Here is a 13,226-nt window from a genome sequence, read left to right on the forward strand (position 1 = left end):
GTCTTCCACAGTGTCATGGCAAATCGTGCCTTAGTTTCTCATTCCTGAGTGTGCTAAGGAGTTTCTGTGAGCTTGAGGTTCATAAAGACCCAGTTTCCATTAGTATAAAACATATAACAATAAATCTCCCAACAGATATCAATAGCAATATGTATATTCTTGGACCAAAAAATGCAAACAGAAGGTTATCATTAGAGTCAATATTAAACTTTTAGAGTCCCGTATCTCTTTTGGAAACGATGAAAGCCATGGCCCCTCTTCCCAAGAAAACACATACACTCACAAACATAAACCACTTTGCGTAACACTTCAGGGAGTTCTCAGATATTCTGAACTCAGTACACAAATGGAGGTAAAGAAGCCCCATTTCAGTTAGAAGGCTCCCCAATGAGCTTATAAACATATCTTAAAATTGTAAAATGTTCAGAGGGGCAGAGGCAAAGTAAGACTCCAAATGTGCTACAAAAAATGAGTGGTCCCTTAATTACAGAATATGTATCTGGATATTTAGATATGTGTCTTTTTGTTTTAATTACTTAGCAACAATGAAGTAAATAAGTTTGGCAAATGCTACTCAAGTAATGAAATCCATAAACATCCCCACCAGCTTTCTCCTTAAGCTTTTGCTGAACAAGAAGGAAACCAACGCTTATTAATATCTTCTATGTGCCAGTGACTGTGTTAAACACTTTCAGACATTACCTCATTTCTTCTTAGTAACAATGCCAGAATATAGATATTATCATTACCCTTTGTAGAGTTTGAAGAAATTGAGGCTAACAGATAATACAAAGCATGCCTGAAGTCCCAAAGTTCTTAAGTGGCAGAGTTCGGACTGAACACAATGTCTGATCCTAAGCCTTTATTCTGTTACATTTCTGAGTTTATAAACCACTGAAGGCAGGTTTGTTCTAATCTAATGCTATTTCAGTGAGCCTGAGAAACCTTTCCTCTCCAAAATAAAGGTTAGTCATGTATGGGGTTGTGGGGCAAATATTTCATATCCTCCTTTGACCTATGTCTCCAAAGTTCTATTTCCCAATCTTGAGCTTTTCCCAGCAAGATTCAGCTCAGGTCCTGTGGGACTATCCCTTCCTGATTTTAGCTCTGTCATGGATTATTAACCAAAACGTGTACTCCAGAACAGCTCTAAAAACACAGCTAAAAGAAAGTTAACGAGAAAAAAATATATAGATCACCTGTTCTAACCATAAATTTTATAATGACTTATAGTTCTCTTCCAGGCATAATTATGCATATTAATAGAGTTCATACAATAGATACAAGCTACTTCAAAGTTTAATCAACCTCCTTTCTAGAGAATATATACACAATTAAACAAAATAGGACAGTAAAGATTATTGCTACACAGATACCAGAGATAGTACATGAATAATTATACCAAACAGTTGTCTCAGAAGCAATTACTTTGCCTGAGCAATCAATCATGTCTTGTTGAATCGATCAGTTTTTTAAAACCTAAACTGAGTATCCAATTCAGCTGAAACGGCGAGACTTTTTCAAGTTTCAAGAGCCAACTGGAACAACTTCTTTGTTCCGCCATGACATTCTATGTACTCCTGGTCACTAGAATAAGAAGTAGATGCCTTTCTTTGAAAGTCTTATATTCACCTTAATTTTTTTTTTTTAACTTGGAGGTTGCGGGTGTGGTAGGAAAAAAACCTGGAATCCACAGTACTGAATTTGGCATCCCAAGAAATTAAAGGCTATGAGGTTATGTAGATGCATCTTTTTCCCAGAAAAGATTATAGGATGACAGCACTGGATTATTACCCAAACCTCAGAGCCCTTCTAGAAATGAGGGCTATGTATCACCAAGAACTGCATACAGTGATGCTCACTAAAGGCCTAAAGGCTGATGAAGTGAATGGACAATGAAACAAGAAGGTTTAATGGTGCCAAATAGCACTATTAGAGTGCATCAGCCTGTGCAAAGTTTATGACCATCAGTATTTCTCCTTGCACTTGGCAACACCAGCACTCTGGGGGGATTATCAGATTCTCAGTTAAATAAGCAATCAAGTATAGCAAAGGGTCCAGTTAACCAAAGCAAGGAACATATGTGATGACCACATGCGCCTAAGTCCTCATGTCCTCCTGTTTAGTCTACCTGTTCGGTGTGGGAATGCGCCTGGCCAAGCAGAGGGCAGAATCTGATTCTGAGTCACATGGAAAAGGGACGGACAAGTCGTGAAATACTTCAGATCATCATGATCCTGAAATAAGGTAATAAATAGCTAGTTTGTAGTCACCTGATTTGCACAGGCAATATAAAAAAAGAAGTCATTTATAGGTCAGGTATTATCATCCTCATTCAATTATAGCTTGATAGAAGGAGAGTTGGTTCATCTCGCCTACTTGAGAAAGCTACACTTCTACAATGACAGTGAGGTGTACTTTAAAAGCCTGCTACATTCAGTGGTCGTTATTGGAAAGGACCTTCTACTGATCAGCTACAGAGGAATTGAATTTTTATCAGTGGGGTTGTCTTCTGATTTCTGATCTAGTTTTTGATGTGTTACCTCATTCTAAATGTATCTATTGATGTCTCCTAAAGAAAAGTTATGGTCTTTTGTCTTCAACAGTGAGTGACTTTAATGCTTTTGTTTTTAGGACAGGAAAATTTGGAACATGCTTATCAAAAATTTATAGCATTGCACAATCATTAGTTGCAGGGACATGGCCCCATTAGAATTTCCCAGCTGTGTTACAAATAACGGAAACATTCGTATGTGATAGAAAAGATTTCATACCTCAAATAACAGTAAAATCATTTTTAGAAGTTTGGCAATGTGGAAGAATCTATCAAACGTACTTTGTAATTCTCTTCAGTAAAAACACATTTTAAAGCAATGCTACAAATTCTGTCTAGATACAATTTTTCTCAATTTTTAAACAAATTTACTCACTGAAAAACACTGAATTTTAATAAATTTATCACTGCAGGCCGTGTCTTCTGCTGAAGACTCCAGACATGTCATAGTACTATCCAGTGTTAGGAAAGAGGAAAAGTATGTCTCTTAATATTTGCAGTGCTTTGCAAACTTTATGATAATAATATAGAAGTTAAATCTTAAGGAGCTAAGAAAGTTTATAGGAGTTTAGGCCGATTTCACAAATGTGCTGATTTTAGCAAGCAAAGTATATAACTTGGGTGCCATTTCCTGAAGTATTAAATAAAATACGCATTTATAAAACTTCTTCAGCTCTGCTAGAATGTCAAATATGAGATAATAAAAGACAGGGAAGTCCCCAGAAAGCTAGGCTTAGCAACACTAAGTTGTCACGGGTGACAATGCGGGATCTGGGGACAGAGATCATGTCATATGCCCAGATTCAGCAGTAATCTCTTAAATTCTCAGAGCCTCAATTTTATCACCTGTAAAATGGAATATGACGCTGGTGATAATGGTAACGGTAAAAATGGTAAAAATACTAATAACAGCTTATTTTCCTCAGTGAGCAATTATAATGCTCAGATAAGATATGTGAGCCAGTTTGTAAGCTGTTAACTGAGATGCAAATGGAACTTATTATTAGCCCAACTTCTAACTTCCATCAGCCACACACCACTCCCTGGCTCCTGGTCCCGATTCCCATCTGAGATCCTACACAAGATATTAGCATAACTCTTACTTTCCAGGATTTTTTTTTTTTTTTACTTGCAAAGCTAAGGGTGGGGCTCCATTTAACTCAAGTGGTTCAATCCAAACCGGAAAAGCAACTTCCAGCAAGAAATATCCTGATCAACTCTAGTAGAATACAGGAGAGAGCCCCACTTCTGACCACGAGGTAGAATTCTCTCTCTCTGATGCCATCCACAAATTTTTATCCTTTAATCACCTGTCCACTAGGCCCAGGTGGAGTCACGAAATGATGCCCTCCACACACCTGGAAGAAAAAAGCCCAATCATGGCAGACCACCTGCAGGCTGAGGTTTGATTGGGAGCACCTCCAAACTCCCATATTTCCAACGAAATGCAGTGGTGCTATCTTCTAAGTCAGGCAGGTCAGTAGTCTGATTCTTACTTTTCCAGCCTACATCCTTCCCTGCTCGAGTCGTGAAACATCTAATCAGAGCCCTACCCATGCCTGATGCGTCAGCAGGCCTTACACTGTTTGACTGGCGGGGGCGGGGGACATCATCCGTGTGCAGTGTGAAAGGGCAGGGGCAGCTGCGAGAAGTTGAGCAATGTGCACTCTGACCATATTTCAAGCCACCCAAATTGCGAAGTTGTTGGTAAATGCTAAAGGGAAAAGTGGATTTTACAGCCCCTTTAGGAAACCCTGATGTCCCTTCCAAGAAACTATACTCTAGCAATAATAAATATTCAGCATACAGTTATTTGGTATCAAGGGCATTTTATCCAAGGAAAACAGTAAGATAAGATCACCACAGAGCTGAGGTCCTTCTGACTCAGGTTCAGTGTGGGTAGAAAACAATGCCCAGGTGACAGTGAAGATTTAAATGACACATCATCAACTTGAGATGGAAATGGAAAAAGGAAAAAAAAAACCACAGGCCCATTATGAACAAGGTTATGTACACCAGCTCATCCTTGGAGGTCTGGATTTGCAGTCTGTCCCACGTGAACACCTATCTTCACAACCTTTCTCTCCTGTTGACATTGACACATTCACACGTAGTCTGAGGCAGGCAGGCTGGGCCTCTAACTAAAATGGTCTCTGAGTCTGGAGCATCGGAGCTGACACCTGAGTGGACTCAAATATCAACTGACCACCTGAAATTTCTAAGGGTCTGCATCAAAATATGTGAAATGGCTGGAGGAACCAGAAGCATTCTGACATGCAATAAATATCTGCATACAGCCACACTCACACCATGTTAAATTTAAAATTTCATTATTGTTATTCTCGAGGTTATGCTTTCTTGATTTTTGTCTATCTTTACCTTCTTTTGCACTCACTGAAACTGATCTAACTCTCCGATACCAGAGAGCATGGCAAAGTCAGGGAAAATACTGGAATGGGGGAAACCATCAGGGAAGAGCCATGGCGAGCCTCCCCAGCCTCTGCCAGGTCACCAATGGTGAGTGGGCCACAGTGTGAAGACAGCCAGGGAAAACTGCACACTTGAGGAAAAAGCTAATGCAGCTGCCAAATTGAAAATAAGTATGGTCGACTTTCAATTATCCCAAGTGGCTTAACCACACGGCTTCAGTCTTCCCACTGCCCAACCTCAGTCTGGGCTGCGACCCAGGCACTGAGCAGGGTGGGGGTCTGCAAGTCTGAATGGAGTGTCTGTGTCTGAAGGTGTGGTCCCAACTCTACGGAATTGTGAATTTTCTTTCATGAACCAAGCTACAAAGTTCTCCTTTAACAATAGGGACAATCGCAATATATATGAATGGATATTGTTAACAAAAGCTATGTTACATACCTTCTCTCGAATGTTATATAAAACTACGTTCTGTAACACGACAGGCAGATGCTTAGTAGATGAAATAAGAAAACTATAAATTTTGTTCATTCATTCCTTCACTCATTCATGTACTCAAAAAGCTGTATTAGATCCTTACCACGTTACGTGTTAGACGCAGTCTCAGGCACTCAGGACATAGAGATGAGGACAATTCAGTTCCTCTCACAGGTTTCACAGTCCACACTGGGTATGAAACACTGAGAATTCAAAAATCATGCTTTCTAAATCTAAAACATCCTTTTAGACTAGTATTTCACTGTCCTTGAAGGAAATGTAATTTATTTGGCAGCTCTATAGGACAAGAAGCTTTGGTGTGTGTGTCTCAAAGGCGACAGATAAAAAAATTTTCACTGGGGTAAAAGGTGAAGTGTTAGCAGTAGGTGGAGTCTGTGTTGGATGTTCTACCTCACCTTGTGCCCTTAGGTGTCCCACTTTTGAAAACAAACTCCTATGTTAAAACCATCACCCCTCCTTTAAGTCTCTCACAACCAACACCCATTCTCCTACAAGATATCCAACAGTCCAATTTGCTCATTCAAATTCACACCCTAAGTGTGTATGATTAACAAGGACTAAAATCCCCACTGGGGCTTTCTCTTTTTAAAAAAAACAGGCCCCTTTTCCAAAAATCTCTACCTGATGGAATAAGTGGGGGAAAACATGCTTAGTTGAGGGGAATATTTCCTGGTGTCACTTACTTATTCTAGATATTTATGACCTACATTCTAAAAGAAATTAATTTAGGCTCTCAAAAAATTGGATTTGGGGCGCCGGGGTAGCTCAGAGGGTTAAGCGTCTGACTCTTGATTTCGGCTCAGGTCATGATGTCAGGGTTGGGAGATCGAAACCTGTGTTGGGCCCCACGCTGGGTATGGAGCCTGCTTAGGAGTCTCTTCCCTCTCCCTCTGCTCCTCACTGCAACCCCTGCTCGCACGGTCTCTCTTCCTCTAAAAAAAAAATTGGGTTTCTTCATTTGTAAAATGGGAATAATGGTAATAAGACTTCAAAGGTTGTTGAGCAAATTACATGAGATCATTCATCATGAAAGCATTTAGCTTGGTATCTTTATTTTAAAAAATAAGCTGTTACTATTTATCATCATTTAAATATTATTGCTGTTAAATAAATAGTAATTTGGCAATTTCTTCTTTAAAAAAAAAAAAGATTTTATTTTTAAGTAATCTCTACACCCACCGTGGGGCTTGAACTCACAAACCCAAGATCGAGTCACACGCTCTATCAACTGAGCCAGCTGGATGCCCCTTGGCAATTTATTCTAAACTGTAACTAACCGCTGATTCAAAGAGCGAGACAATCATGCAACCAAAATTTTCTCAATATTATTAAAGCTTCTCAATGACTGGGAAACACAATTTTATTGTACCACTGTAGGCTTCTCATCAAAAAATGGGTACTGTTTGTTTTTTAAGTTAACATATGCAATTTACTGCAAAGCCCTAGAATGTTCTAAGTATGGAGGCAGCATTCAGGAGAGGATATCTTCAGGCTCTAGGATGGGAGAGAGAGAGGGATTGTGAGTGTGAGTGTGCGTGTGTGCATGTGTGTGTGTGTTATGGGGTAAGTTTCTTAAAAGAAAGTCACAAATAACCAAGCACAATAATTCTGGGAGCCCAGTTTAGTGAAGAGGAAAAAAAAAAAAAACCTATCACTTAACCAGCCAGACACATGAACAACCAAAAAGTTCCTGAACTTATCCGTTTCAGTTCACTCAACCAGGGAAGTGGGAAGAAGGTTATACTAAGATACCAATAAGCCACAAAAGTGTACAAACTTCCTTCCTAATACAGCATACTCCTTGCAATTTATTTCCTTGCTTGAAATTTATTGCTATAAATACAGAGCATGAAAAATGTGAAATGATGCCAGTTCAGCCATCACTTTGGCCCCGATCCTTTGCTAAATTTATGCATCTCTCTAGCTTGTTTAAATGCCAAAGAGCTAGGCAAACTAGAAGAATATTATGCTCTTCCCTTCAGTAAAGAAGTCCACCTGAGCAATGCATGCAGATGGAGACAAGAAGCCCAGGGAAAAGGAATAACAACGTTCACTTTGCAGATGAGAATAACAGGTTTGAGGTGTCCAATCAGGAAGGATTATAATAAAATCATTTCTTAATACAATCTTTGGAAATCTTGCACATTTCCCAATGCTGTATCCATTCTTCCAGTCTTTGTACAATAATGGATATATATATATATATATATATATATATATACACACATACACATCCATGTACACACACACATATGTAACAGAATAAGGTATGATTCAGCAGGATAAAAGCCAGAGATGCTTGGGCCAAAGTAGAAAGCATCTATAAATAACGACAGAATTCAATAAAAAAAAAAATAGTTTTTCATGATTCAGGACTGTGATAGATGTTGCAAAAATTTGTATGTGCTACCAATTCTCAATTCTCTCATGTTTATGTGCCCCCCCTCCACATTTAAAGTTAATGATAATAACTTAAGCCCTAAAGAGAAATGTTCAGGGGGAAAAACTACATTCAAAACTTGGACTTGTGCAAACTAATCTTTTTTTCTGAATACAGGAACACCACAACACAGCACAACTGGGTTGTTTTCTTGCCCTTGTTACCTGCCACAGGGGCAAACAGTAGATTTCTTTTGAGTTTGCCCACCTTCCCTCTACAATCTTATTCCACAGGAGAAACCGCATTTCCCCCGGCAGAGAGGAGGGAGCCCTGGGCTGAGGAAACCAAAGGTAGTCTATCCTTCCCTGTGATTCTGTCATCCTTATTATCATGTCTATACACTTTGCCTGGCTACCATCAGTTTCTGTCCAACAACACCTGGCCTCAGCATGAGAAGGTCTTTGAGGTTCTTACATATATATTTATAATCATGAGTATCTACCATAGTGCTCTGTACAAATAGAAAAAGATCTGGAAGGAAATACATCAAGGTGTTAATGATAACTGTTTTTAGCTGATGGATTTCTCTTCCTTCTATTTTTCTATATTTTCCAAATGATCTATAATAAGCTCATATTACTTTTTATAATAGAAGTACTTAAAAATAAAGACATTAAATTTGAGCCTAGGTACATACTACACTCTCTACTTTGAAGGTTCCCTGATTCTTGCTCTCAAAGAGATTATATGGAAAAATAAATTTAAAAAAAAATGACTAACATACAAAAACCTTCTGGGGGAGAGAAAACTATTTAACCATAACTGATTAATGATGGATTCCAGAAGAGCGAATCTGGACACAAATAACTACTTGTATAGAATAAACAGGTTTCAGTTTCTCCAAAATCAAATATGTAAATTTGATAGACAATGCAACTCTCTCAAGAGAGAGCTATTTTCTCCTGAAAAAACAACTTTTACTTAATATCATTAGAATGCAGTATGTCAATTTCTGAAAAGAAAAGAAATACTTGCGTTTTTTTAGTTTCCAAGCTCTCTTAATTCAGGAATGCTTTGGAGTCCTTTACCCACGGCTACTCCAATGTAGCAGGAAATCCACCCCCTTCCTGGACAGCATTGGGAATGACTTCTTTATCTGGTCGTCTAATTAAAGGGGCTGTTATCATTATAAACCTCATTTAGTACTTTCTCCTAAACATCTCATAAAATAAGTAGCTTTCCACTGTCCACTACTAATCACCAAGAAACCAATCATATCGGAGCCCTTTTTAAAGTCTTAAATCTTCGACTCTAGACATGTTTATTAAAAATTTTACATCATATTCAATCATAAAACTTAATATGTATTTTATGAAAATGAACAATGGGAAGAAAAACCAGGGCAGCTCTGTTAATACAATAATAGCAAGCCACCTATTACGTGCTCTAGACCTTCCATGCAATGTCTTATTTAATCCTCCTACCAACCCTACTGCTATTATTTTATAGACAGCCAACTAGACCTTGGAAAGACTAACTAACTTGTCTAAGGTCACAAAGCACAGCTCCCACTCAGATCTTCTTGACTCCAAAGACCATGCTTCTCATATATCAAACCGCTTCCCTCTGAAAAAAAAAAAAAAGAGTGGGAGTTTGGGTCTTTTCAAAATTAAAACACAAAGCAAACAAGAAGACAGAAAATCCACCAGAATACTCTTTTCCTCTTCATACTTTTAAACCACTACCTATTTCTCCTTCCTTGGCTGAGCTCATTCTTAGTCTGGCATGAAGCAAGCTGCTCTCGGGCAGAAGAATGACAAGTTGGTCAGAATGTGCTTGCAGCAGGGTCTTCGGATGCAAGATCTTATTGGTGTATAAGAACAAGTTTGATCATAAGGTGGTGAATAAAAAAAGAGAAAGGGATGGTCAGTTGTAAGGAAAGCTTCAGAGGAGTGAAGTGGTCTCCCTCAGCTAACTATTAAAGAAAGGAAGCACTTGACCTGCTCCTGCCATACCACAGTTCTACTGAGAACGCTCACTTTTTAAAAAGAACTTCACACGCTGAAGATAGTGCCTTACCTTATCCTTTTACGAAAAGCAGAGTCAAAGGTGGGGTGGCTCAGTCATTTAAGTGTCTGCCTTTGGCTCAGGTCATGATCTCAGGGTCCTGGGATCGAGTCCCGCATCGGGCTCCCTGCTCAGTGGGGAACCTGCTTCTCCCTCTCCCTCTGCCCCTACCCCTGCTTGTGCTTTCTCCCTCTCTCACATGCTCTCAAATAAATAAATAAAATCTTTTAAAAAAAGAAAAGAAAAGCTGAGTCAAAAAAGTTTAGTAATTTATGAGGCATACCATCTATCCGATATACTGAGTGAAACTTTGCTCAATTCTGTTTTCCTCAGCAAAACCCCACACAAACACCAAGATGAAATGTGCACCTTTCCCCCCAAAATGATAACTCACGGAATAGGATTACCATGGACACATACTCTAATCTCTGAAAAACTTGTGTGTGAATCAATAAGAGGCCTATGCCTAGCAAAAGCAAAGGGACACAGAACAGTGAATGCAGTGGGGACACCAGAGAACGCTTTTCATTCATGAATCACTTTGCTGTTGGTGCCACAAAAGTCCCACTTCATAGAAGAGAGAGTCACAGGAATTCCATCTGGGCACATCTTAACAGCGCCTCTGTGGCCAAACATGAGCGCTCCCGGCTACATCTTTCCCTGGGCTCCCTCTGCACTTCCAGGGTCTCAACTGCACCCTCCATGGCCCAGGAGCACCCAGGTTGCTTTTCAACAACAGTTGTCAGGTTGGGAGGGGAGTCACATGTAAGTGGAATGAGTAAATTTTTCAGAACAAATCATGAAACTGGAAAGGAAAGGAAAAAGGAAAACATAGACATCACAGCTCGACAGTTTTAAATTGCCTTGTGGTCTTGTTTTTAAATTTAAAAATCATGGGGAAAGAACAAATTTAAAATTGCACAAAATTTTGAAGGTCTTCTTATCCAACTCTTCAGTCCATCTCAGCTACAAAATCTCTAAACCACTTCACCAGATATGGGGTCCCCAGCTTGTCCACAAGTCTAGTCCACTGTTGGACTCCTTCAGTTATTACAACGACCTTCTTCATACTGACTTGATTTCTGTCTGCCTCTAACTCCCAGCCATTAATCCTAGATATATACCTACAACCATCCAGAGTTCACTTATTCTTTGATATGACAGCTCTTCAAAACAACCGGGATGCTGGTCTCAATGCAAAGGTTTGCAAAAGCACCAATTCAAAGGGGTATGTGTGTGTGTGTGTGTGTTTGTGTTTGTGTGTGTAAGTGTGTTGCAATAGGTTGTTTGGGAGTATCATGATGGGCAGAAAATAATAGTTTTGAAAGACAAAGAGGAAAAGAACGGCTCTGTGTCTTTGTTTTCAAAAGTTAGTACCTAATCAATTTATATTTATTTAGAACACACCTTGCATTTTTAAAATGCTTTCTGGTAACATCCAAAGTAGGAGAAATTCCATCTGGTCAGAAGATGCACAGCAAAGGAGGAATTACATGTCTCTGAGGTCACACTGACAAGAATGATCAAAATGGGGGAAAGGAAATCTTCAGATTGGCTTCTAATCACGCTTATGACTGGAAGAGATAACATGCCAGTCACTGGTTTCAGTTTAAAGCCCACATAGGCTCAACCACTTCTCTGTCCTGTCAACAGAGTGAAATTGGGCTGATCTGAAGTCTTGCTAGCTGCCAAGGTAGTATCTATAGCTTTTCTTCCTAATAATGGCTCATACCAAACCTTGAAAGTATCTCAGCAAGAAACTGTGCATCCACTAGGAAAAAAATTTCATGTGTTGACAAAAAGACTGCTTTCAAATGAATACAAAATATTGAAAAATAAAACACCTTCACCCAGGAAAGTCTTATATTATTAATTTTATGCCTAAAAAATCCTAAAAAATAAAGAGTAAAAACTTGTTGGAAGATATTTGTTAAATATTGTAAAACTGTGAATTGATATAAAATATTGAGACCTGTGTCACCAGTGAAACAAACAGTGGACCACTGAAGTTCTCAGTTCATTCACCAAACCTCTCAGTCCCACCTTTTCTGATAACCGAGGGTTGAGCTGTACCTGTCTGACAACTTCCTGACCTTCAACTTCCACATTTTTTTTATTTTTATTTTTTAAAGATTTTATTTATTTGATAGAGATAGAGAGAGGGAGAGCACAAGCAGGCAGAGTGGCAGATAGAGGGAGAGGGAGAAGCAGGCTCCCCGCTGAGGAAGGAGCCCGATGTGGGGCTCGATCCCAGGACCCTGGGATCATGACCTGAGCTGAAGGCTGATGCTTAACCGACTAAGCCACCCGGCACCCCAACTTCCACATTTTTAAAATGAAGAATCCAGTGGATAGATCATCTCCAAGGACTGTACATTTGCATGATTCTAAAATTTTCTGTATTTTGATGTCATCACTGCAATACCTATGAGAAAGCCTCATTGCTGAGAGCTAGCTTTTCAGAAAATCCGTTAAATGAAACTTCAGAGAAATTGAAATGCTGTATTTCATTTACGCCAAGCCTTTCAAAAAGCCTTAGGCAACTTGGCATAACAGTAAGAGTACAAAAAAAAAAAAAAAAAAAATAGAAGAGTACAGACTCAGAGCTGAAGACTAGCTAAGATCCAATCCAGTTCTACGACTTATGTACTAGCAGCATGACCTGGAGTAAATGGATTCAGCTCTTGTGTTCCAGTTTCCTCCTCTGTCAAATGGGGATAATAATGGTGTGACTTCATGGGGTAGCCACTAAGGACATAACTGAATCGACAGCAGAATAAATTTATGATGGATTGTCAATAGACTTGAAACCAACCAATGTGTCCTAGCACTAAGCAAATTGTGTTTGAGCTAGTAGAATACAACCTCAGTGCCTAGGATAGTGGGTACTGAGTAAACAGTTGCTGAGAGAATGAATGAGCAGACTGAGAGAAAACAGCTCTATCTAAATGTTTTCTGTATCATCCAGTATACGTCAGAGGAATGCTAACAACAGAATCACAGGCTGCAGCTGTCCACAACTCACCACCCGTGGTAGGTAAGAAGAGCAGCTGAGTTTGTTCTACTAAAGTGAAGGTCAACAACCAATCTCCACATAGCTTCATTATCTTCAGTAACCACATTCACCCAAGGGCACAATAAGGTGGACTAAAGCAGATACAGTATGGTCAAACATCCACAATGAGAAATTAAATGAAATATTAGTGCATTTTTGCTTCTTTGCCTTTATAAGAAATGAAGACAGATACAAATAAAAGGAAAGTCACTTAACACATCATCTAGGATGTGTTAAGTAAAGGC

The 13,226-nt window shown here is 39.2% G+C and overlaps 1 protein-coding gene across 17 annotated transcripts in view; it reads right to left on the reverse strand.

Annotated features, from left to right (window-relative positions):
* NFIA (nuclear factor I A) overlaps window positions 1-13,226 on the reverse strand; it is a 369,091-nt gene that overhangs the window by 238,131 nt on the left and 117,734 nt on the right. For 2 of the 17 annotated variants that reach the window (XM_054512847.2, XM_045897565.3), the window contains one exon: window positions 1-9,485. This exon is cut by the window's left edge and continues 27,092 nt beyond it. The exons of the other annotated variants lie outside the window; for them this stretch is intronic. In XM_054512847.2, the coding sequence (XP_054368822.1) occupies window positions 9,412-9,485 (74 nt within the window). In that variant the 3' untranslated portion in view covers window positions 1-9,411. The remainder of the gene's footprint in view (window positions 9,486-13,226) is intronic. 17 annotated transcript variants of the gene reach the window in all.

Source organism: Mirounga angustirostris, unplaced genomic scaffold, assembly GCF_029215605.1.
Source record: "Mirounga angustirostris isolate CCGP_5_RB_7025 unplaced genomic scaffold, mMirAng1.0.hap1 SCAF_4, whole genome shotgun sequence".
NCBI classification, from domain to species: Eukaryota; Metazoa; Chordata; class Mammalia; order Carnivora; family Phocidae; genus Mirounga; species Mirounga angustirostris.